At 44.9% G+C, this 26937-nt stretch overlaps 3 protein-coding genes across 3 annotated transcripts; all 3 read left to right on the top strand.

The window, feature by feature from the left end:
* Window positions 1–11834: 11834 nt before the first annotated feature.
* CCR75_002152 (uncharacterized protein) lies at window positions 11835–12593 on the top strand (the record flags this gene model as incomplete). The annotated part of the gene is made up of 1 exon (XM_067960251.1): window positions 11835–12593. The coding sequence occupies one exon, from the start codon at window positions 11835–11837 to the stop codon at window positions 12591–12593; it is 759 nt and encodes a 252-aa protein (XP_067816260.1).
* A 1614-nt stretch (window positions 12594–14207) lies between these two features.
* CCR75_002153 (uncharacterized protein) lies at window positions 14208–14828 on the top strand (the record flags this gene model as incomplete). Its single annotated transcript, XM_067960252.1, has 1 exon — window positions 14208–14828. The coding sequence occupies one exon, from the start codon at window positions 14208–14210 to the stop codon at window positions 14826–14828; it is 621 nt and encodes a 206-aa protein (XP_067816259.1).
* A 362-nt stretch (window positions 14829–15190) lies between these two features.
* CCR75_002154 (uncharacterized protein) lies at window positions 15191–16288 on the top strand (the record flags this gene model as incomplete). Its single annotated transcript, XM_067960253.1, has 1 exon — window positions 15191–16288. The coding sequence occupies one exon, from the start codon at window positions 15191–15193 to the stop codon at window positions 16286–16288; it is 1098 nt and encodes a 365-aa protein (XP_067816266.1).
* Window positions 16289–26937: the final 10649 nt, after the last annotated feature.

Raw genomic sequence — 26937 nt, 5'->3', positions numbered from 1 at the left:
GCATACACTCGAGCACTACTCGAAATGGTCTATATAATTTTTCACATCCTACCGACCCTGCCCCGCACGACTATGGACAAAAAATTCATCAAAATAAGTCTGTGCATAACCTCAATGAGGGCGGAACAGTTGCGTCACTAGACGATTAAATGTCGCCGGGGCGTTGGAAATCCCTTGTTGCATAACCAACCACTCCCATGGCATACTGCCTGAGTTGCGCTGTAAGCGAAATATCGCTAGCTCGCATGAGCAGTTGGTAATAACCATCGACTACGTCAAGTGCACTGTACATTGTACATCCCACCACAATGTTCTGGAGAACATCCTTTCTAGGAATGGGGGTTTGTGCAGGTATAGTGACAGCATAAGAAAAGCTTATTATAAGCAGTACAATGTGCCATTTGCCATTTGGCTTTCTGACTCAAAATGTCGGTGTCGAACGGGGAGATTTGCTTTGTCGTACCATTCCAGCCTCGTGCCTAGCTCGGAAAAATTGTCAATGTTGTCACACTGTTTCCTTGGTAAAGGCCACTGTCGTGTGACAGAGTATTTGTTTCCAGGGATTAAGTCAATTTCATGACGGACACCTCTATCCGGGGGTAAACAGATGGTATATTTGACAGATCACATCTTAAAATTCTTAATCAAGGAATAAAATGGATCTGCGGATCTTTAAGGATTGATGATCCACTCCGCGCACTAAGTGCAGCTTCTGTGTCATCCAGGACAACTTCGTCCAGAAGTGACGATGAGTTTAACTTAATCGTTGGTCGACTGACCACCGTCTCAAGAAGCCGCCAGCCTTTAAGGCTCGACCGCACTCATCACTAGACATTTTGTCTTTCTCCAGAAGAGCATGTTACGAAGGGATTGCCGCAAGGCTCAATTCGCCCTCGATTTTACCGGTTACACCATTTACAAGCATATTCTATTCCTTACTCGTATCACTTTGTGAGGGTATAGATACTTTGCATCTCGCCTGCCTTGGAGTAGAGACAATACGCCTCTTAGAGGCCGGCACATTCACGTCTTCAAATTTTCAGCCTGTATAAGATCTATACCAGAGCTGGTGTCTACTTCGACATCCGACAAGGAGTTAGAAAACTCAGCTTCCTTGTCCACATGTCACTTCACGTGCATTAGAAGAGTTTGACACGAAATGCCCTAGCGAACCGCCAATAGTGTCACTGCTGACACTCAGTATGGTGCCACCTCGGCCGAACAAACTCGGTGGACTTAGACTTGCCACTCCACGTTTCTCAGGGATATTACACCCTTGATGACTCGGTCTAAGGCCAACAGCTTTCAGCATTCATTGAGGCGTTTTTACAACGAGTGTCACTCGACGGAATACGTGCCGTTCCACTTAATTCTGTTGCGGGCTCAAACTTAATGTTTTCAACATTGGGTTTATTAACTTAGACATTCCAATGTCTAACCCACTGACAGATTTAGTCAGTCATTCGCACCAATAGCGTTTCTTGTTGCCTAGCAAAGGTGGGCTCATTACTCTTCGAAACTTTGCTAGGAACATTGCGTGTGACGCTTAAGGTTTTAGACCTTCAATCGATCCATGGCTCTTGGCGTTCAAGCCAGGCCATACCAAGGATGAGATCATATCTCGAATCCAATCAAGGACGAGACCACGTTGCATACTGTCAAAGCCAAGAAACTTTATGCGTAAGTTCAAAGGAACTCTAGGAAGAGTGACACGAGCCCCAGTCGCTACGCGAACAGTGATTGAATTACTTTCATGCGCTTTAAGTCCTAAACGTATTGTTGACTTCTTACAATCAAAGACGTCGAGCATAATTGCAAGACGCTCCTGAGCAAATTAAAACTGACCATGGCTTATCAAAGTCCATTCACAGTCGCTTGAGCGACTAACAAGCCAGGCTTGTACTCACGTCCCGTGCCATTACGCAAAGAGCTAATTGGGGTTAGGTCATGTCTACTCTCACCTCCGAGAGTTTTAATAGAGCCTAGGTCTTCCCCGGTTACTGGGTACCGACGTTTTTCGCACCGTACCAGATTTCTGGTATATGTCGGAATTGGTGCTCGTTCGAGCTTAACGAGTATTTAGTTGGGGACAGGCCAGACGTAAATTTTTCTTGCTTCCGCACATAAAACATCTAATGATTTCATGCTGTTCCACAGCTTGAAGTGCCTCTTCTCCTTCCTCAACAAGGCTTAGATCCATGGGTTCCGGTCTATTAGATGGTACCCATGTGCTCGAAGAGCTTGTTTGGTAAATAGGCGTGCTAACGCGAGCAGACTTAAAGTCGAACTCGGTGCGTAGCGCTATGGCAACTGCCTCTTCATAAGTAGCAGGATGAGATCGGATTAATTCCGTCCGGGCAACGCGCCTTCATTGAGACCCCCCATAAAGATGGTTCCTACAATTGCTTCTTGCACCGGGTCTTGATGCGTAGATGCAATGAGAAATCTCAACTCCTGGACAAAGTCTCCTAGGGTTCTTTTACCCTGTCGAGTCGCTAGGAGCCGTGCTCGCATGCGAAAAGCCTGATCAGGCGGTGCAAACATGCTGGTCATTTGCTGTTTCAGCGAATCCCATGAGGGAAAAGCGTCATTTATGGACGTGCTGCACGATAGTGCCCGCTCTACCTCCAAGTTTGGAAATAACCATAGCCACCTTTTGCCGTTCTGTTAAGAACAAGGCGGAATCAATGGACATTTCCATCTGCTCAATCCAAAAAGGGAGATTTTCTCCCTCTTTTCCCTCAAATGTCTTCACATTTACATTTAGAGGGCGAGCCCTCGGCTCTGAGTCAGGTACAGAGATATACCGAGTTGGCATAGAAGCCGCAAAGTGGTCCTACCTGACCGACCAGGGAGGTTTCGTTCCGCATGAAGGCTTCAAGCCTTGCATTTAGGACCTCTGGTTCCTGGGAAATAATAAATTCCACGCGTTCAAGCTCGAATAAGGTTTTAGGCTTGTCATAAGCGGCGCGTTGCGCTTCTGACAACTCTGGAACCTCTTCCATTTTCGTGATGGATTAGTTTTGTAAAGACTCAGGCGTAGATTGACTACGAGTGCTACCGAGTGTAGCGGAGCTACCTCGTCCCTTAAGTCAGAGAAAGAATTTTAGCCTCAGAGAGCCTCTTCGTTCAATAGAACTATTGGGTTTAACAACTTAGGAATTCGTACAAGCTATTAGAGCTTAATGAATCCTAGTTCAAGGGTTCAGGGGTTCGTAGAACCAATGTATCTCAGAAAGGCTTCTATCTGTCACAGATCAATGCGCAAGCCTTAAAAAGACACTAGACGCTTTAAGAACAAAAGGGGAACTCAACTTTTTTAATTAATTAAATCTTTAGACCTTACCGTACCTAATTTTAAGATAAATTTTGGTCGCCAGATAAAGATCTGGCGGCGACCACATTTGTTACCCATAATACAATGGGATTTTGATAATCAACTATTTTAAAGTAAAATAAAGGGTATTTTACCCACATAGTAAATGTACCACAACAACGGCTTTCCAACCAATGTGTGCCTCATTACAGAGGCAGTCAAAAACACGTCCATTTGGGCGAGCGCGCGTAGACAGGCACAACCGCGTCCCTGATTGCGCATGAAATGCAACGTCAACATTTGTTGGTATTCCTTATGTCTAACATTAACACCATTTTGTTCGGTATTGAGGTTTCGACCTCCAAGCGATACGGAGCCTTACATTCGACCAGCACCATTTGTTGGACACATTGCTGAGCTCTATATGTAGGCGGGCACGTCGTAATGCGGCCACGCTCTACTTAGACACACACCCTAGCACAGCGAGGAAGCGGTTTAACCAGCTTCTCTTGCGCGCAGTGAGGTAGTTGTGTGGGCGCGCAAGCGACCTCACCCAACGCACTAAGTACTCCGGTTAACTGTCGTCACGGGAGCGGTAATCCGGCTCCTCGTGCGCACTTACCAAGCAGGATGTAGTTTTCAGACTGGTTTATATTTTTAATCATATTAAATACAAGTACCTATTTTTACCAATCGAAATGTCATCTCTATAGATAACAATATGTATTGCGAGCGTATCTTTCTAGATACCTCGCGTAACGGATGACGCTAGGCGTCATCCCTCGTAATGTGAATGCACCGATGTGCATCACATACACAAGGGTTGGTCACAAATGTGCACCACACCCGAGTGCTGGGTCTAGTTACTATAATTTAGTAATTGACCATCCCCTTAAGTACACCAAGTGTACTTAACGGGAACTGTGTTACATTCGGGCAACTTTAGCCCGTTACACTCTAGGCACGTTTTTTAAATTGTTATGACATAGGCGGCCAATATACTAATGGCATAAGGCCTTTCGGTGCGCGTTCTCTTTTAGCAACGCCAAATAGGCAGCCTCCGCATGTATAATTAGCTGTACTCGAAATAGCGGGACCAAGCCGGGCACATTCTTAGACTCGGCTTTGATATTGTCGATTACCAGATCAGGAGCAAGCTTGGTATGAGCGAGCGTAAATTTTTATGCATACGCCAACAGCTGACGCTTACCTAAATGTAGCGATAGTGTGAACGACTATCAGTAGACAGCGAAGGCCTACATGATACCTGCATCTTCCTACGATGTTCCGCTATAAAAATATGCTGCAGCGAGTGTATGCTCGAGATTTTGCTCGACCTCTAAAATGAAGATTGCGTGGGCTAAAATTGAAGCTTCATTGTAAGGGTGGTCGATTTGGTCATTTTCGCCTCGCGAACCAGATGCGAAGATTTTCATTGATCTTCCTATCCGACGAATTTAATTAAACCGATGATAGGATTCAATTCAGGCATCAGTAAATCAGCCTGAGCCGGCACGTTGATCTTAGTGTAGGCTTTAATCAAGAGCATTCTCATCGACATGCCTCTAACTGAGCGCTTTTCACTGGGATGCCCTGCGTAAACATGTGACGGATTCGCTCAGGAACAACTTACCATGCATCTTACGCAGTACTCATAATAAGTGTATTTTAATCGGGGGGAATTACCTCAAACGTCGCAAATGAATCTCGCGCTGGAACGGAGATAGTGTGCAGCACAAGGAACACCTGTTTATTTTACTTAGCTAGCTCTACGTCGTAACTAAGTATACTTACTAAACAATGTAGAGCAATAAGAAACTGTTTCTTGTCGTCATTATTTTTAATATTGATATCCTTCTATGGCTATTATGGCGGTAGGCTCCGAGCCACGTAGACCTTTATCCAAATGTAAACTAGAATCGGTTGCCGCACTCGATCTTTACAGCCTTACCAAATATACATCAGCCAAAGGATCATACTTCCCTAAAATTTTACTTAGTTAAATTGTATACCAACTGGCATTCTTTCTTAATTTTAATAACGACCTGGCAATAAAATTCAATTTAAATAACTATATAAAATATTCAAAACATAACTACCCTACGTTCTTCCGATCACTTTCTTAAAATGGACCCGCAGCAGTCGACAATGTTTACAACGTTATCGGAATGGCGCCGGGACCTCTTGTGTGGAATGGGGGTAAATTACGACTGAATTAATTTAGTTTTACTAACCGATACTTTTGGTTCACTCCTTAAGGTATCGCCTATCCTAAATCTAATTCTTACGAAGTATCATATCTCCTAATTGCGCAAACCTTATACTTGTTTTAATTATGGCGCATATGTAAATTTGAATTAAAGAAAATGAATGGTTCAATAGATGAATCGAAATGAGTGGCCAAGGGCTTAGCGAGTTAACTGGTCCTGACATCCTCCCCGATTTGATCTCTCGTTGACGCTGATTGAAGTCGGCGACGAGGTCCTTCCAGTGGGAGACATGGCGAATATTTTTCTCTTTTTCTTAGCTTGCTTCTTCCTTAGTTTCGCCATGCCATTGTACGAGCCAGTATGGTTAGCGATTGAGTTGGCTTTCTTCAACAGACGTTCAATAACTTGAAAATGATCCGCTGTGCCATTATCCACGAATTGTGATGCTTTCGGTATCGGGCGACTTCGAAACCTTTCCGGTGTCGGTTCATACTTGATAGAACATCAACATTAAAGGTTGGAATAATCCTATTCATAGTTTGTGGTAACTCAAGCTTGCCACATTAGAATTAAACATTTTGATAGTTTCGAATGGTTCCACCTTTCTTGCCGCAATCTTGGCTCTTGGTGTCCCATATTTTTCGCAGCGTGTTTAAACGATATTTTGCGAGTATCAAGTATAAGTAGATCTCCAACTTTGAATTCGACCTGATTTATTCGGCGCTTTTGATCGTAATATTGCTTTTGCGAAGCTTGTGCTATCAACAGATTTCTGCGAGCCTGATCGATGATATTTGCTCGTACTTCGATAAACTCTTTTGCGTAAACGTCAATATCCTTTGGTTGACTAGTCCAGCCCAGTGACTTTTGCCATGCAGAGCGTTCCCTTCTTCCCGTATCTATTTCAAAGGAAGAGTATCCAGTAGATGCACGAACCAGTATAGACGCATACTCTATGCTTCCCAAGTGTTCGGTCCTGTCAGTGCCATGGTAAGATGCTATGCGATTGAGTGCGTCTTCTACCACAAGGTTCTGGCGCTCGGTCTGTCCATCGGCTTAAGCCCGATAAGCGGTTGTAATACTTAGACGAACACCGATGATCGTCATCAATGACTTCGAAAACATGGACGTGAACTTGCTATCTCGGTCACTGATATTAACTGCGGGAATACCATGGTGTCGAATGACAGCATCAAAAAATACTTTTGCTGTGGTGCATGCATCGTCCTTATCGTGCACTGCTGCATACTTCGTGCGTTTGGAAAACTTATCGACAACAGTTAGGATGGCAAATCCATTGGAAACAGGAAGCCCTCTTATAAAGTCCATTGATACCACTTGCCAGCAAGCATCCGGTATTGGAATTGGCATAAGTAATACGTTGTTTTTTTGTTAATTATCATGTTTCCGACGTGCGCAGGTTTCCCAAGTTTTGACATATTCCTTGACGTTTCTCTGCAACGATTTCCGGTAATACCACTGAGCAACTCGCAAGAATGTTCTGCGATTGCCCGGCAGAGCAGCTATTGCCGAATTATCATATTTCGATATTACATTCGTTCGCAAGCGGTTGTTGTTGAGCACGCAAAGACGTTTAATGTGCGCAAAAACAACAATTTCTCTTGCTTCACAATCAATAAACTTGTTTCGGAGCTTTTCCATGCTTCTTTAGGCAATTCTGGCAAAGCCTTATTGAAGTAGCTTACGAACTTCTGTTGACAACTCGCCATACGACACTGTCATTAAGGCAGCAACTTGCAGAGTCTCAGCTTCCTCCCGGGGCAGAGTTGGCACCGAGGGCGAACAAAGTAAACGTGTACCTCGTTGTTGGCAACTAGAAAATCGCACTTATGAAAGCGGATATTGTCCACGACAGAATCATCAGGCCGGCGCGAAAGCGCATCAGCTACAACGTTTAAAGCACCATTAATGTGGTGTATAGTAAACGCGTATTGAGCGAAGGTGGTCAAGTATCGAGCCAACTTCGGCGAGACTGACGGATGATGAAGAAGCCAAGAGCAGGCGCTATTGCCCATTTTTCTAACCCCTCTTTTATTGCAAATAGATCCTTCTCACGAGCAGGCCAACTAATCTCACGGATTCCAAGTTTCTTTGAGTAAAACGCTACTGGATGGTCATGTCTATTGATAAATTGCGATAAGTCGCCACCAATGCACGACCCCGATGCATCCGTAGTGAGAACAAACGGGCGTGAAGAGTTAGGCAAAGTCAGCACAGGTGCAGCTTGTAAGGCAGACTTCAGCCTTACGAGCAAATCCTCTTGTTCTGCATTCAAGACCCATGAAAAATCTTTCCTAACGAGATGGCTCAACGGCAGAACTATTTGCGCAAACTGATGAATAAAGCGGCGATAATAACAAGCAAGACCAAGAAAACTTTGCGATTCCTTTACAGAGGTAAGTGAAGGCCACTTCGCGATTGCTTCCGCCTTTGTTTTCGATAAATAATCCGTCACCAGAAACAGCGTGCCCCAAAAAGCTGACCTCTTGACGCGCGAACTTGCACTTACCAATGTGAGCGAAGAGTATTCACTTGCGTAAGACGTCGAACACGATAGCATGAAATAATTGACCCCAGTATTACATTAAAAGTAATTAATAGCCAATGGTGTCAGGGTTATGAATGTTCAGATAATTTAGAATTTTCAGAAGTACCTTTTTTTGAGACGGAAAAGATGCATGTACCATCCAAATATACAACAACGAATGAGAACTTTTCAAAAAGAACACGCATCAAGCGCGACGAAATGCGAGGCATTCCAGCAAGGCCCATCGGCGCAACGCACCACTGATATGTCTCATTTGATTTACGAAACGCAGTGTACGTTTTGCTATCCGGATGAATATGCCTCTGATGGTACCCTTGAGCTAAGTCAATGACTGTGAAGTAGCTCATACCATACATCTTATCGAATAATTTATCGATTCGCGGCAAAGGTATTTTAGGGACGACTGACGTTGAGTTGACGTAACGAAAGCCAATCACCCAACTGAGCAAAATGTTCGCGTTTCCGGATCGAATCCATTCCGAACGAGATACACCTCGTACCGATCGTTGGGTCATTTTAAGGAATGCCGAAGATGTTTGATACCCAAAGCGAGTCTGAAAGCTCGATCTATCCGCATGAAAGGTTCTCATCGACGAACTTCTGTAAAGCCTTTTGTTCAGCTTGTGAAAGTCGAAATGGCGAACGATTACTCGGTTGCACACCGGGCTGTATATTGATACCAAACTCCACCGACCGATGAGGAGGCAATGAATTCGGTAACTTTTCTGGGAATACATCTTTATAGGAATCGAGTAAAGCCTTCAATCGTTTTCACGAGGTTTTGTAAATTCCGACTCTTGATAAATTTTGACACGATAGACTTCTTCAAATTGTGATGTCTTCAATTTCCTTAAGAAGTCAGCAGAGGAATAATGACCGATTCACAACCTCATCATATGGTATGTCACCACTTTTGAACGAAACTTGATGAGTACGTCAATTAATGATTGGCTCGTGCGCAGCACACCAGGGCTTACCCGGAATTACATCATGGCAATTGCTCATTGGCCACTCAATGACCGGAACGTCAGAAATTCGATTATCATCAAATGGGCTATTGGCGACTCCTTTCTTCACTTATTTTTGGTGTTATTAGTGCCTTCGAAACGAGTGACTTGAAAGCCATTTCAGGACATGACGCATTGCAGCAAACTCGGCTTCACCCCATTGCATGTGGCGCCAGAATCGAGTATCATATTGACAGCACGATCGTCAAGATGACCCTTTTAGATGATCAAATCTTTTCCCGTGAAGGAAGCAAAGTCAGCTTCACATAGTGTGGTGATAGCTTCGTTTGACGCAGTCGCGATGGTTTCTTCTTTAACTGACTCATTCACGAAATAGTTGGCGTTCGCACGATCGCGACGATATCCGTTGCCGCGATTATTTTGCTGGTTCCTGCGCTTGTAACACTGCTGAATCGTGTGCCCCAGTATTTTGCAGTATGCACACTTTCGTTTATTTCGACGTCGATTATGGACGCAAGAAGACCTATTAAATGGCCGAGCATTGCCGATTTCCATCGGCTCTGGCTTCTTGTTTAATTCTCTGGCCACATTTTGTGGACCAGGACGAGGTTTTGTAGCGTTGTGGTGATGATAAACACCCGAATGTGTGCGTTCAAAATCGAGCGCCACAGTAATAGCATCCTACAGTGCGTTTCCCCGTCGATATTGAACTTCTTCTTGAGTTCTTGCTTTAAACCCTCGTTGAAAATAGATGAAATGTCAACTCGAGTCATGTCCTCAACTTGCGAAATAATGTGTCGAGATTTCGCAATGTAGTCCGTTAAGCCTTTGCAATTGGCTTGTCTCAGCCGATGCAGATCGTCTCGAAGACGTTGTTGCAGATCCGCAAAGACGAATTGTTTTTTTTTCACTGCTAGAGAAAACTCATCGGCTGAGTGAATTTCTTTTTTGATGCAGCAAGAGCCATTGTGCTGCTGGTCCTCGCAATGAGCTTCCTAGTACGGCAAGTACTTGAGGAGCCTTTGCGTCCTCTTTCCACTTCTTACCGTGCGCAATAAAATATTGCTGTACTTGCGCGTAATAAAGGCGAACCGACTCTTCGCTTTTTCCGCTTTACGTCGGCATCCTTAGCCCGTCCACCTTAAGCCCACCTATCTTTTAGGAATTAGCGAATGTTTTGATTAACTCTTGTTGTTGCTGTAGCATGTGCATCATTTGCTGCATTAGCTCGGCGTTTGAGGGTTGCCCATAATGGAAGAAGAATGTGTTCGGAACTATAAAAAGACTAGGCTCTTAAGTTGAACCGAAGATCCTTAAAAATGGTGCGCTCGGCTTCTTCTAAAAGCGCGTATACCTCGTGTAACGGAGCTGATAAGGTGGACTCTTGCTTGGGCAGGCATCCTTTCTCCTTGGTGAGTTGCTTTGCTAAGATCTTTGCAATGCGTCGGGCCTTTTGTAATGCGTCGGGTCTTTTGTAATGACGCAGGCAAATCGTTCGCAGTCTTTGCAGACTTTTCACCGTACTCAAAGAGGAAAGCCTTACTACAGTAGTATGGAATCTGATTATTAGCTTTTAGCTTTTTGCTCATAAATCTCAACGACTTTCTTTAGCCATTAAGCGTAATGGGTAAGAGATTCAATCTTATTCCAGATGGATTAACTGTTTCACCGTGTTAAGCCGGTCCCAACCTCACACAGACTAAGCGACTATATCTGTCAGGCAGACGCTTAGAGTTACAGTGGATACTGAAGCCACACAATCAAAACTGCTACGCAGCGCTTCCAAAGGAATGGAGCAGTTGACTGCGAGCGGAAATTCCCACGCTACAAGCAGTACGTTACTGGCTGCGAGTGGAATCCCTTACGCTACAAGTAGTGCTGGGCAATCCAACGCAGTGCAATCCAGCGAAGCGCGAACGGACGGCAAAGAAGCGAGCGGACGGCGAAGAAGCGAGCAGACGGCGAAGAAGCGAGTAGACGGCGAAGAAGCGAGCGGACGGCGAAGAAGCGAGCGGACGGCGAAGAAGCGAGCGGACGGCGAAGAAGCGAGCGGAAGACCAACAAGTGGTACCACTTGTGAGGAATGAGGGTAAATTACGACTGAATTATTTTTTTTGCTTTACTAGCCGATACTTTTGGCTCATCCTCTAAGGATCGCCTATCCTAAATCTAATTATTACTAAGTATCATCTCTCCTTATTGCGCCAACCTTTTTACTTGTTTTTATTATGGCGCATATGTAATTTGAATCAATAGAAAAGGAATGGTATAAAAGATAAATCGAAATGAGTGGTCATGGGCTCAGCGAGTTGAATGGTCCTGACAATCTCGCGCTGGGACGGAGATAGTGTGCGGTACAAGGAACACCTGTTTATTTTACTTAGCTAGCACTACGTCGTAACGAAGTATACTTACTAAACAGTGTAGAGCAAATTAGAGACTGTTTCTTGTCGTCGTTATTTTTAATATTCATATCCTTCTATGGCTAGTATGAAGGACTTAGACCTTTGTCCATCTGTAAACTAGAATCGGTTGCCGCACTCTATCTCTACAGCCTTACCAAATATACATCAGCCAAAGGATCATGTTTTCCTAAAATTTTACTTAGTTAAACTGTTTGCTAACTGGCATTCTTTTTTTTAATTAATAACGATCTGGCAATAAAATCCATTCAAATAACAAAATAAAAATTTCCAAAAAATAACCTACCCCCCGTTCTTCCGAACACTTTCTTGAACAGGATCCGCAGCAGTCGACAAAGTTTAGCAACGATGTCGGACTGGCGCCGTGATCTTCAGCTCGTGGGCGTCGTTTTCATAGTCACCACGGCGCTATTAGGCGTGATGTTGCACTCGCTGGTAATCTCGACGCTCACAGACACCGAGTGGCTCGCGCTTCGACTGCCTACAACGCTCGAGGCAGCTCAAGAGCTAGGCAAGACCCTTCAGAGCTTCTCCGAGCGCCAACGAGGTTCACTTTTGCTCGCACACATGGGCTGCTATCTATACCTGCAAACATTTGCGATTCCGGGCACCGTATTTTTCAATCTATTGGGCGGCGCGTTGTTTGGGATGACGCTGGGATTTCCTCTGTGCTTGGCTAACAACACACTGGGATCGGTCTTTATGTTTCTCCTTTCGCGGCGTTTTGGCTACCGCGTCGTCACGCACTTTTTTCCGCAAAAACTCGATCGCTTAAGAAGTATATTGGACGCACATCGCGACGAAATGGCGCTGAATATGATATTCCTGCGCGTATTTCCATTCACCCCCAATTGGTTTATTAACATGGCGTCGCCCCACTTGGCCATTCCGCTAGGCCAATTTACGTTAGGCCCGCTATTTGGGCTCGTTCCGTACAATTTCCTGAGCTGCAAAGCTGGGCTTATTCTGCGCGAGCTACGATCGCGTGGAGACATTATTGATAGCGCCACGACGATGCAGCTTATAGTGGTTGCTATCGTAGGTGGCCTTGTGCTCCCAAGACTAAAGAGGCGTTTTGCCACGACCACTGGTACCAAGCATGATTAAATTGAGTGTTTAAATTACGTTTGTCTTGTCCAAGTTTTTGCTGAATTGAGTAAGTTTCAGATAATTAAAAAAATCTAAAAGCTATCATTCAGCGTGTATCAAACGCACTATTTTTTTTTTTGTTCGTCGGGACCAAGCTAGACAAAATAAATGTCAGAGATACTTCTTATTCATTCGACGCCAGGCCAATTAGGTCTGCAGAGCTCTTATTGGGTTTGACTATCACAAGGTGCGTAATTAGATCCCGAATTTTCAGTATTTAAAATGCTAGACACGGGCGGATTTTAATTTTTTTCTGACAGACTGTAATCGTGAAGGTCTTCTTTCGTTGGAATGGATATGCAAATCTTTTAGATTATTATTAGAGTATACAATTATACGAGTAGTCTGCGCTGGTGCTCCCTCGCACTGCAGCAGCAATTTTCAATTATTTTGTTTGGCGGGAGTTGTTATACCTTTTAACGATTACTTTCAAACAGAAAAAAAGTTATCGCGATTACAACTTAAGATTCTGGAATGTGATGCTAAAAATTAATGGCTAGAACACTGCGATGTAAGAAATAGCTAATTAATTTCAAGGGAAAGCACAATATCGTTCAAGCTAATGCGAGGTTTAAATCAAGCTGTCGACGTCCTAACTGCAATAAGCCACGAAAATGCAGGCTGTTTTCCGTATCAAAACAAAAGCAGCCGACCGGCCGTGATGGCAAAAGGTGGTTCTACCAAGAGAATTCAAGGTGCCTTCCTCTAATATTTTAAGCGCAAATAGGTTTTCATCCGACTTCTATACAAACACGTAAAAACTCGCGGTACTCAAAAGTGATTAGCAAGCAACTTAACGATTTAGAGGTATGCCAGCGTCGACGTCCTGTCATGTAAAAAGACGCATTCTTCACATTGCCGTATTAAGACGCAATTTTTTTTGCGAAGTCTTCGGGGCCGTGTAGGAGTCACTTAGCTTGCTCATCACCAAATAAAAAAATGCTCTTCGATCAATCGCTGCAAACTTTCATGTTCCTCGCGAAACAAACTTTTGCGCAATATTGGACGCATATTCCCAAAAACAGTTTATTATTTGCGACTGAACTTCATTGCAATGTGCGCTCATGAATGTGTTGGAGGTCTCCGCATTGCATAATTCAGAGGAGTGCTATTATGTAAGGCACGAAAATATTCTAGATCGTGTTTTTCTGTCACATGCAACAGGCTTTCTAGCTACTGGTAGCGTTAAAGACTTGCATTGGCCTTGTATGCAAATTGCCTGAGGTCACTTTAGGTTTTCCGACACTATTTAAATAACTCATGTTACAGCTCTCCCGTGACCTCAAGAGCAAACGGTTGTATCAGACGATGTACTGTATGTACAGTATTATTTACGCTACTTTTTTTTTGCAGTTTCCATTTTGAGGTTGTCAAGGATGTAAGAAACTATTTTAAATTTTAAATTTGAGCTATTATGGAGTATTAAGCGGCTAAAAAAGCATCTTCGGCTACTATTGCTTGTCAGCTTGAAAATAAAAAAAGTTTTGAAGCAATAATGGACTACGTACCTAATATCACGCTGTACAAGAAATGACTCAAAACCAATAAAAACAACACTCTTCGCCTTGCGTCATGGCCTTCATGTCGGTAGCTCGTCAGGCACGCGCCACTTCTCGATTCCTCTATTCCCGTATGCGCGTTTGTCCTCTTGTAGCTAATGAGCAATTCTTGCAGCGAACGAAGTGGCAGCGCTTGCCCTGTGCGATGGAGTCTCCGATCCTATCGACTCGAGTAGGCTTTTTGCGAACAAAGGTGAGCGAGCGTGTGGTCCTGCCAGAAGAGAACGAAATTGAACCTACGCTAGCATTTGACGACAGTGAAATGACAATTGAAGATGCTTCGATTGAAAACTTGCTGAAAGAGCTCAATGAAGTTTTTGAAATTATTGCTGCTGTGCCACTGATGGATGAAGAGGAGTATGGGGAAGTGCGCCAACACTTTGAGAGTGGCAGTGGTCTTGATGAGATTGATGAACGTGGGTATAATATTAAAGCTGGGACGCATAAGATTTGGAAGGGTGAGCGCGACCTTACAAAGATTGTTGAGGGATTGGATACCGATTCGGCCCAGATTCTGCAGCGTATCCTGCTCCACACGCTTAATATTGAGAGAAAAGTGCGTGAGATGCTCTCGAATGGTGGAGTTGATCCCGATGACAAAGATGAGTTGCAAGAAGACAATCAGGTCATTTGAGATTGTCCGTTAAAAAAGAAGTCATCTCGACACCATCAAGGTATTGCGGAGATCTTGGTCGAGCCCGCGTGCTTTGCTTTTGCTCTTAACTTTTGATTCGACACAGGCAATCAAGACGTCTAAGTCCCGTATAAATGATGTACGTATACTTGCACCATTGATAAATTCTCCTTATCTTATGTTAGAAATAAAGAACGATTGTAAGAATACCTCGCCGTAAAATGCACAAGAAAATGGGCAACATGTAATTTCAGGCATGACCCGAATTTGTGCTCATTACGAAAAACGCATATTTTGCTCTCAAAAAAAGTGATAAATAATTTTATTCATTCTTGCCTTCAGGGCTCTGAAAAGCGGTGGTAATGGGCTTCGTCGCACTAGCTCGTCAGACGCTTATCGTTTCTCGCTTCCAAATGCACGCGTCTACACGCTTAAGCACAGCAATTCCCTGGCAACAAATGCATAAGCACCGCGTGCCTTGCTCTATCGACCCTCCATTCCTATCAACCCGAACCAGCAGCATTAGTTTTGTACGAACAAAAGTCAGCGAACGCACGCTCCGTCGGAAGAAATTACGCGTCAACAAGAGCCAAAAAGGAGTCAAGGTGCCAATTCTTAAAGAAACGTTGCGCAAGCTCTATTTGCGTACGCATCCGGATCTCTTTGGACAGTATCCAACGCAGCAGCGCGCAAATGAGGAATCGTACAAAGAGCTCTTGGGCATCCTGGACGCCATTGAGAAACACAATCAATTTCCCCCAGCCAAGACCTTAAAACTTCCATTTTTTTTAAAAACACCTATCGAGGGTGAATTTAAAGAAGTCGAGTTGCAACTACGCACGACGGGAGGTGCATGTAATACGTTGGTAGAGGAGGCATTGGGTCAATTTTTCAGCAACTGTGGGCTCCCTGAGGTCTTTCAATGGGACAAAGGAAGCTGGGGCAAAAGTGTAGGTAAACACGCAGTAGAGAATCCAAATTTAGGCTTTGAAAAGGAAGATGAAACGCATGAGAACGACCGTCACGAGGCCAAGCGCGAAGAACGGCATTCTTCAGCTCCGGCTTATAATCCCGTGGATCGTAAAGCACCAGAAGATCATTCGATTGAAAAGGTTCTGAATGAGTTAGACGACACGTTGCAGCTTATTGCTGTCGTGCCATATCTTGACGACGACGACAAGCAACAGCAAGCTATTAAAACTCATTTTGAACACGGATCAGGTCTCGATGACCTCGATGCTCAAGGGTATTCACTGAAAGCGGGAGTTATTCAATTGTGGCAAGGCGAACGGAATCTACAGGCACTGATTCCTGGATTAGATGGCGACTCGGCGATTCTAATGCAGCGAATTTTGCTTCATACCGTCGATATTGAAAAGCGTCTCGAGAACGTCATTGCTCAAAGCTCCTTGGACGTTACGAGATTCACTGCGGAAGCTTGTAATCAACAGAGCGAGTAAAGATTCTTGGATGACTTTATCGATAAAAGATTATCGCGTTATGTGGGCATTTACAATGAATTAATTGTTAAGCACTGAACTTACATGCCCAAATGCACAAAAGATGACACGGCACTAGGACCTGCACCCAGGATTGGAAAGAATAGTGAATTACTTCTTTGAGTCGCTGTCCTAGACAGGAATTAGCTCTTACATAACATCGAGTGACCCGGGGCCGTCAGTTTAGCACGAAATGGAACGGGGTGTACCGTTAAAACATGAATATTATTTCTGTAAGAGAAAATAATAAAGAAGTATTTACGTTGGAATTGTTATATTCAACTTAAATTCCTAGGTACTTAATTGAAGTAATAAAAAAAAAACCTACCACTTAAGTGTGCTTCATATATATGTGACCCACCCTTATGTATGTGATGCACATTGGTACATCCTAGCGTCATCCGCTATGCGAAATACCCAAAAACGATACGCTCGCAGCACATATTAGTCTATCTACAAAGACGGCATTTATGCTAGGTAATAACAGAAATTTATATTTAATGCGATTAAATATAAATCAGTCTTAAACTTACAATATACTTGATAAGTTTGCACGAGGAGCCGGATTACCGCTCCCGTGACGACACTTTTATCAGTGTACTTCGTGAGTTGGGTGAGGTCGCTAAGGCGCCCACCACAAACCTCACTGCACGTGAGAGAAGGCGGTAAATCGTCGAAGGTGTGTGCGTGCGTAGTACGTGGCAGCTTTAAGTAGCGCCCGTCTACACTTGGTGGAACTTGAAATCCTTCCCACGACCCGCATCTTTGAGCGTGTACGTGAGGATGAGCCTCAATATCGATTGGACTCATTTCCCCCCACCTCCGAACATCATCGGGAGTTGGCTGAGCAGACGGCGCAGGGACTTAGGGAACAAGCCATGGCCAGGGTCTTGGGTAGTCTCCTGAGCAACATGTTACTCAGTTGGAGCAGTTTGACGCACTCATGCTCGGACAGCGAAGGGTCGCGTCCGAGGCACAAAGCCATGCTACGGCGGAGTCTGTCACACAGACTCAGGATGAGCTAAGGCGAGAGCAGGCTCGAAGCGAGGCTTTCAACAGGACTGTTAAGATGCTCTCCGCTCTCAGCCGAGGCTTATTCGGATGGACCCGCCCAAGTTCGATGGAACTGCAGCGCGCACGATATCCATCGGCTGTTAGCAGTAAAGCAATGCGGTGTGTCGCAGCTAATCGAAGATGACAGCCCGATGGTGCCGTACTCCATGTCGCACCCGCGCGGTAAAGCCTCAGAGTGGGCTTACTCGGCGGGTATAGCGTATTCAAGGTGTTCCCTTCATGGGCGATTATAAGACAAAGACTCGCGCCATGTGCCAGCCACCAAACAACGAGGTGTTGCATAAGGTGCGCGTTTTCGGGGCGTGGCAGGCGAAGCGATCTATGCAAGAGCATGTGCAGGAGATGCACTAGCTGTCGGGATCAATTACCGTAGGTCCGATTGGGGAGCACATAAAAGTGCCCAAGTTTATGAACGGAATACGTCATGGCTCATCGTGACAGGCTCTTATTAGAAAGGTGCCGTCAACGATGGAATCCAAATTGCCTTAGTTGAGGAGAAATTTTACAACAGTGCCTCGGCGATAGCTTGGTATAAGCCGTCGGCCGAGAGAACAGGTGTCACTTCCATGGAGTTGGGCAATGCAGACGTTGTCTGTCACAAATGTGGCAAGCGCAGTCATATGAGCGCTGCTATGCCTGGGCCCCTGCTGGGGCGAAGACGCCCAGCAAGAGGAATCCCTTTCCGAAGAGCGATGGCAATAACCAGCGTGCGAGACGCATGAGTCCGCATCTACCACTGAGGGGTCGAAAAAATGCAGGAGAAAGCTGAGGTAAATCGCTTTAGCTTCATCGATGGCCTGTTATGGCATCAGCTGTCACCTTGTGATTCCTTGGGAATCTATGTGCCTCATGACACAGACCTCAAGCTGATGACCCTTCACGAGCTCCATGATGCGCCATCTAGTGGGCATCTGGGCCGTGAAAAGACATTCTTACGAGTGTCAGAGAAATTTTGGTGAACGCACTTATTTAGATGGGTGGCCAACTATATTCGCTCTTGCGAACAGTGTCAGCATAAAGCCTGCACCGTCCAGCAGTGCGCCACTGAAGCCGCTACCGATTCCAACCAACTGTTGGAAGTCAGTAAGTCTAGACTTCACATTAGGGTCGGACGGGGCTCGTCGTCTTCGTAAACGGTCTAAGCAAGATGGTTCATTCAGCACCATGTAAGACATCGATCAAAGGCAAGTAGGCAGCTCTCTTGTCCTGGATCGCGTATACCGATTACACGAGATGGCCGAGTCCATAGTATTGGACCGGGATCAATGATTTACGTCTGGGTTTTGGCGACAAGTGCTTGGGCTGCTAGGTGGCGAGTTCCCCATGTCGACTGCAGACCATCCTCAGATCAATGGCCAAACAGAACGTGCCAATCAGGTCGTGGTGGATAAATAGATATAATGGCCTATACCTATTTATGGATAAGATTTCTGAACATTACTATGTAAGTAATATTCTCCAAATATTCTCTACCTTTTAGATAATATATTAATAAACTATTTATAAGTGTTAATTTTATGTAACGATACACCCCGTCGTAGCATGCGTGCGGCCCAGAACATCTAAGGGCATCCCAGACCTGTTATTGCCTCCAACTTCCTTTGGTTTGATTACCCAAAAGTCCATCTAAGAAGTCCACACACCTACCAAAAATGGTAAGCGGAACTATTTAGCACGAGCCGGATTACCGCTCCCGTGAAGACACTTAATCAAAGTACTTAGTGCGTTAGGTGAAGTCGCTAACGCGCCCACCGCAACTACCTCACTGCACGCAAAAGAAGCTGGTTAAACCGCCTCCTCGCTGTGCTATGGTGTGTGTATAAGTAGAGCGTGGCCGCATTACGACGTGCCCGCTTGCAGTTTACTGATGCCTGAATTGAGTCCTGAGCATTTATCGTTTAATTAAAATTCATCAGATAGGAAGATCAATAAAAATCTTGAGTCTGGTTCGCGAGGCGAAAATAGCCAAATCGACCACCCTTACAATGAAGCTTAAATTTTAGCCCACGCAATTTTAATTTTAGAGGTCGAGCATAATTTCGAGCGTACACTCGCTGCAGCATATATTTACAGCGGAACATCGTAGGAAGATGCAGGTATCATTTAGGCCTTCGCTGTCTACTGAAAGTCGTTTACGCTATCACTACATTTAGGTTAGCGTCAGCAGTTGGCGTATGCGTAAAATTTTAACGCTCGCTCATACCAGGCTTGCTCCTGATCTGGTAATCGACAATATCAAAGCCGGGTCTAAGAATGGGTCTGGCTTGGTCCCGCCTTTTCGAGTACAGCTAATCACACATGCGGAGGCTGCCTATTTGGCGTTACTCGAAGAGCAGCACGCGCACCGAAAGGCCTTATCAAATTACTATAGTGGCCGCTTATGCCATATACAACTTAAATAACGTTCCTATAAAGCTCAGCAGTGTGTCCAACAAATGGTGCTGGTCGAATGTACGGTTCCGTACCGCTTGGAGGTCGAAACCTCAATACCGAACAAAATGGAGTTAACGTTAGACATATGGAATATCATCAAATGTTGACGTTGCATTTTATGCGCAATCGGAGACGCGGTTGTGCCTGTTCACGCGCGCTCGCCCAAATCGACGTGTTTTTGACTGCCTCTGTAATGAGGCACACATTGGTTGGAGAACCGTTTTGTGGTACCTTTATTGTAATGGGGCACACATCGGTTGGAGAACCGTTGTTGTGGTACATTTACTTTATGGGTAAATACCCTTTTATTCTATTTTAAAATAATTAATTACTTAAATTCCATTTATTATGGGTAACAAATGTAGTCGCCGCCAGATATATATCTGGCGGCCGAAATCTATTTTGAATTAGCTACGGTAAGGTTTTGAATTTAAATTAAAATTAAAAATGCTGAGTTTTCCTTTTGATCTTGAAGTCTAAAAGTCTTCCTCTATCTTTAGCAGCGAAGAAGCTCCGCTACATCTGGTAGCACTAGTAGTCAATCTCTGAGTCTTTATAAGACTAAGCCTTCACTGAAATGGAAGAGGTCTCAAAACTTATAGAAGCGCAGGGCATAGCGTATGACAAGCTCAAAACTTTATTTGGGCTTGAATATGTAAAGTTCAGTATATTCAGGGACCAGAGGTTTTGCATGCAAGGGTTGAAACCTTCATGCGTACGAATCCTCCCCGATCGGCCAGGTTCAGGATCACCCTTGCGGCATCTATGCCAACTCGGTATATCTCTGTACCTCGAAGATAGAGCCATGGAGTGGGCACTCTCGTGCAGCGTCCATAGACGACGCTTTTTTTTCTCATGGGATTCGGTAATTCAGCAAATGACCAGCATGTTTGCACCGCCTGATTAGGCTTTACGCATACGATCACGGCTCATAGCGACTCGACAGGGTAAACGAGCCCTAGAGGACCATGCCCAGGAGTTGAGAACACTCATTGCATCTATGCTTCAAGGCCCGATGCAAGAAGCAACTATCGTAAATTTTTTTGGGGTTTCTCAATGAAGGCGTTGACCGTTCGGAATTATTACGACCCCATCCAGCTACTTTCGAAGACGCAATTGCCATAGCGCTACGCGCTGAGTTCGTCTTTAAGTCTGCTCGCGTTAGCCCGCCTATTTACCGAACAAGCTCTTCGAGCACATTGGTACCGTCTAATAGACCGGAATTCATGGATCTACGCCTCGTTGAGGAGGGAGAAAAGGCACTTCAAGCAGTGGAACAGCATGAAATCATTTGTAGATGTTGTATGTGCGGAAGCACGAAACATTTACGTCCGGCCTGTCCCCTACAAAATACTCGTAAAGCTCAAAATAGCACCAATTCCGACCTATACCAGAAATCTGGTACGGTGCGGAAAACGTCGATACCATGTAGGTGAAAACCGCTCTACTGGGGAAGACCTAGGCTCTGTTAAAACTCTAGGAGGTGAGAATAAATAGAATCTAGCCCCAATTAGATCGGTGAGAGTACAAGCCTGGCTGCTAGTCGCTTTAGCGACTGTAAAGGGTTTTGATAAGCCGTGGTCAATTATAATTGACTCAGGAGCGTCTTGCACTTATGCTTGACGTCTTTCGCTTGAGGGAAACTAATGCGTTGGGGACTTAAAGCGCATGAAAGTGATACAATCACTGCTCGCTTAGCGACTGGGACTCGTGTCACTGCTCCTAAAGTTTCTTGAATTTAGGCAAGAAGTTTCTGGACTTTGACAGTATGGAACGCTGCCTCGTCCTTAATCGAATTCGAGATATGATCCCATCCTTGGTATGGCCTGGATTAAACGCCATGAGTCACGGATCGATTGGAGGTCTAAGACCTTAGGCACCACGCGCAATGTTCCAAGCAAATTTCTGAGAAGTCATGAGCCCACCTTTGCTAGGAGACAAAAGCGCTATTGGCGCATATGACTGACTAAATTTATCAGTGTGTTAGACATTGTAATATCTGAGTTACTAAATCCAATGTTGAAAACATTTATTTTGGGCTTAACTCAGAAAAAGGAGTTGGAATGGCACGTATTCCGTCGAGTAGCAATTGTTTTAAAAACGATTCACTAAATGCTAAAAGCATTGTTGGCCTAAGACCGAGTCATCAAGGGTGTTATATCCCTGAGATACGTGGAGTGGCAAGTCTAAGTCCACCGTGGTCGGCCGAGGTGGCATCATGCTGAGTGTCAGTAGTGACATAATTGGCGGTTCGCCATGGCATTTCGGGTCAAACCCTTTTAATGCACGTGAAATGACACGTAAACGGTCGCTGGACAAGGAAGCTGAGTTACCTAATTCCTTGTCGGATGTCGAAGTAGACACCAGCTCTGGTATAGATCCCATACAGGCTGAAAATTTGAAGACGTGAATGTCCCAGCCTCTAAGAGGCGTATTGTCTCTACTCCAAGGCTGGCGAGACGCGAAGGGTCTATACCCTCGCAAAGTGATTTGAGTAAGGAATTGAATACGCTTGTAATGGTGTAACCGGTAGCATCGAGGCAGAAGTTAGCCTTGCGGCAATCCCTTCGTAACATGCTCTTCTGCAGTAGACGAAATGTCTATTGATGAGTGCGGCCGAGCCTTAAGGGCTAACGACCTATCTTAGATGGTAGTCATTCGACCTATGATTGAGTAAAACTCATCGTCACTTCTGGACGAAGCTGTCCTGGCCCGTCCTGGATGATACAAAAGCTGCATTAAGTGCGCGGAGTGAGTCATTGATCCTTAAAGATCCTACGGATCCACTTTATGTGTGGATCAAGGTATTCCAAGATGTGGTATATACCAATCCACCATCTGTTTTACCTGCGGATAGAGGTGTCCGTCATGAAATTGACTTGGTCAATACTGTGTCACACGACAGCGGCCTTTATCAAGGGAACAGTGTGACGTCATTAACGATTTCTTTCGTGCTAAGTACGAGGCGGGAATGGTACCCCGAGAGCAAATTTCCCCATTCGACACCAAAATTTTGTGTCAAAAAGCAAAAGGGTAAATAACGCATTGTACATGCTTATAATAAGCTGAATGCTGCCTCTATACCAGCACAAAACGTTATTCCTAGAACGGATGTTCAGAACAATGTGGTGGGATGTACAATGTACAGTGCACTTGACGGAGTCGATGGTCATGCGAACTAGCGTTATCCCGCTTACAGCGGTTAGCAGCACAGGCAGTATGCTATGGGAGTGGTTGGTTATGCCACAAGGGCTTTCTAATGCCCCGGCAATATTTAATCGTCTTGTGATGCAACTGTTCCGCCCTCATCGAGGTTATGCACCGACTTATTTTGATGACATTTTTGTCCATAGTCGTGCGGATCAGGTTCGGTCGGATATGAAAAACCAATTTGATCATTTGCGAGCTGTGCTTGAGTGTATGCGCACAAATGAACTATATGCCAATGCATCTAAATGCATTTTTAGCGCAGAAGAAATTCTTTTAGGGTGCTTTATTGAAAAGCGAGGCCTCAGAGCGGATCCCGCTAAGGTAAAAGCCATAGAAGATTGGCATGTTCCTAAAAATCAAATGAATTTGCTGAATTGGTTGGGTCTCGCCAATTATTTACACAAATTTAGCGAAAAATACTCTGATATGGCTAGGCCATTATCAAATCTCCTTAAAAAGGATACAGATTGGTGATGGACTTACCCAGAGCATAATGCCTTTCAAGCAGTAAAGGATAGACTTATCCATGCCCCGATTCTGGGACTGCCAAATCAAAATTGGCCTGTCAGTGTTGTCTGTGACGCATCGAATTTTGTTATTGGAAGTGCTCTGTTACAAACAGATGTTGATGGGCGTAAACGTGTTATCGCGTTCAAGTCTAGACAGCTTAAACTGTGGAAAAGATTTATTCAGTTCATGACAAAGAGTTACTTGCTATGAAGTATGCTCTCGTCTAATTCAGATTTCATCTGCTCTGCTCTAAGCCGTTTGTGATATATACAGATCACGCGTCATTAGGCACGGCGACTAAGTCGCCCCATCTCTCACAGAGAATGGCCCGATAACTATACTTTTTCGCGGAATACAACTTCAAGGAGACGTATAAGCCTGACAAGCAGAATACTTTGGCCGATGCGTTATCACGCAGGTCGGATTATGAGCTCTCTCATTTAACGACTATCATGTCGCCTATTCCTGAATTAATCCGTTCGGCGTACGCCAAAGATGAACAGTGTGTAGCTCTAGTACGAGCTCTAAGGAACTTTGATTCAGGTATTAAATTGCCAGCACATTTACGTGCAAGGTTACATCGATTTCAATCAAGAACGACCTGTTGCTTTATTGAACAGACACTGCGGACTCTCCGCGTGTCGTTGTTCCTCATGATGGAGATTTGAAGTATTGATTCCTATATAAGGCACACGATACTGTCCTTGGTGGTAATCTCGGTAGGAAAAAGACCTACGGCTCTGTAAGCCAGATTTATTGGTGGCCCAAATTTTATCAATGGGTCAGCGCATACGTTCGCACATGCGAAACTTGCCAACGAGTTTAACCCTCGGCGCATGCTGCTGCGCCACTGGCGAGCCATCCCGAACCCGTAGGTTGTTGGAAGTCCATTGGTATGGATTTTGTTTTCGGTCTACCATACGATTCAGCCGGTAACTCAGGCATAGTGGTCTTTGTTGACCGATTAAGCAAAATGGTTCTCTTAGCGGCCGTCCCGGATTCCATTGATGGTGAAGGTACAGCAAGACTGTTTCTTGATCGCGTGTTTTGACAACACGATTTGCCAGTGGCAACTGTCTCTGATCGGGACTCCCGTTTCACGAGTAAATTCTGGAAATCAATATCCGAGTGCTTGGCACCAGATTGGATATGTCCACTGTGGACCATCCGCGGGTCGATGGTCAAATTGAACGTGTCAATCGCGTCATTGAAGACGTTTTACGCAGTGTGTGTGCTCAGATACCAAGCGCAGGAGCCCAATGCTCCCAGTGTGGAGTTTGCGTTGAATAACGCTGTACATGCCTCTACAGGCAATACTCGGTTCTATGTCAACGGTCTCACCCACCCACGCGTTTCATTAACGATACCACTGCGTGGTTCAGGGCTTGATGGGGGAGAATTAGCCGACAGGCTTGCTGATATCAGCCCTGTTACCGTTCGGAAACAAGTAAGCGAGCTTCTCGCGATGCAATTTAGTGTCTCAAGACATGTAAGGGATACGATGGCTGATAGCCAAGACAAACAAAAAGAACAAGCAAATGCCAAAGGCAGAAGGTATATTAATTCGTATATGGTCGGAGACCGAGTTTCACAGAAACGCTAAAAACTTACCTACCAAATTGGTCTCCGCGGTCTTCAAGACCAAATGCGCCCGCATTATTGGACCATTTACGGTCGTGGCCAAGAAAGCCCTCGCTTATACGTTAAACCTTCCTAGCAAGCTGCGTACATACCCAGTGTTCTACGATGGCTTGCTTAAGCCATATTGAGACCCTTCCCACGTGGGATAATAAACCTTTACCCTTATAAGGTTCAGGTTTTTGTAATTCTTAATCATATGTACAATTGATTAAAAAAGTATAATCGATGCTATTTTTCTCTTTCTTAGAGCCGCGAGTTTCACAAAACTTTGTGATGCACCCGTATCCACCAGGAGGGTCATTACCTAGTCATAGCCTCTTACATAAGCGTTATAGGCCAGTAATATTTGATAATCAGTAGTACCAACAGTTAAAAATAAATGAATAATAGCAATAAACATAAATAATGAGCCTGCTAAAGTATACACAAAAAATAAAGTGATGGGTACGCTCCGGGTACAGGAGCCTACTTACAAGCGTATCATCTCGATCCTGTTGTCGGTGGGATTCAAGGTGTTTGAAAGGCGCCGTCAGGATCAGAACCCCACCTTATTTTAAAGAAGAATAAATAGTATCAATTTTCACACGCTGAATACAACAAAAAGCATCTGAAGCCGTTGGATTTTCTTGCGGTGCTTAAAGCTTGTAATTACGATAAAGATGTGGTCAAGGCTGTGTTAGATGGGCCTTAAGGCGCTTGCGCCGAGACAGGCGGTCGTGCCGCAGATTACTGCATCCTCACCAGGATGTCCAGCTGGCCCTCTAAACGAGGCTTCTGACGCTCCAGCATCGAAAGACGGTCCCGAAGCGCCTCTAAAAAGCTCTCAACCCGAGCAAGGACCTCACGAAGAAGTTGCACCTCGTGCCTTAGAGCATCAAATGCTTCCGTTAAAATTATGGCCCCCTCCCGCGCATGGAAAGTTTCACTTTCATGTAAAGAAACTTCAAAAGCGACGTCATCGTACGGGTCAATACCAGTATCTGGTGAAGTAGCTAGGGTCCCCCCTTCTGAAAACTCTTGTAGTTCGAGGTACCTCTACGGCAAGATTGCCCGTACGGCGTCAATCGACGCTTCCCACCACTAGACGTGGATTGAGTTGATTTATTGCCTCAGTGCGGCTTCGATCCATGGTTGTACGGTCAACCGAAGCACTAAAATATCGGCTAGGTCTTTTTTCGTTTTGTGGCATAAATTCCGAACGTAACTGGCCTTTGGCCTTGAGCTTAGCGATATCGAAGCGAAGCTTCCGTACCAAACGAACATCAGCCCTATCCGCAGACTCTCTGATATTCCAAATATTACAAAGGCGGCGGGCCCGGTAGACCCATTTCTCAAATGAGACTTCGTTTTCACTCCTTGTTTGGTTTGGAAACAAAATGATCGGAATTTCCCTCATGGAGGTCACCGAAGCCCCACGGGCTTGGTCACGTAGCGCGTTAGATACTGACTTCGCGTCATTACCTTTAGCGTAAGGTTTTGCTTATGAAGAGTGTCGCGAGCAGCGATTTCCTCCAGGGTCCTCGTCGGGTCACCGGAGATCCTGATGCCCAAGCTGTGACCCACTATCTCTTTGAGATGCTCGTCCGCACTAAGCGGAGTGAATCTATATTCACTATGAGCTTTAGCTTTCGCATTCACGGCAGCTCGTCGACGAGCTGTCTTGTATGAAGATTGCTTGCTCTTGCTCTTCATCGAGCGAATTAGTAAAGATATTGGACTCAGGGTCCCGTGTCCTGCTCAAT

This window comes from Bremia lactucae, linkage group LG4 (genome assembly GCF_004359215.1).
Source record: "Bremia lactucae strain SF5 linkage group LG4, whole genome shotgun sequence".
Taxonomy (NCBI): Eukaryota; Oomycota; class Peronosporomycetes; order Peronosporales; family Peronosporaceae; genus Bremia; species Bremia lactucae.
This window is presented reverse-complemented; position numbering and strand designations above follow the sequence as displayed.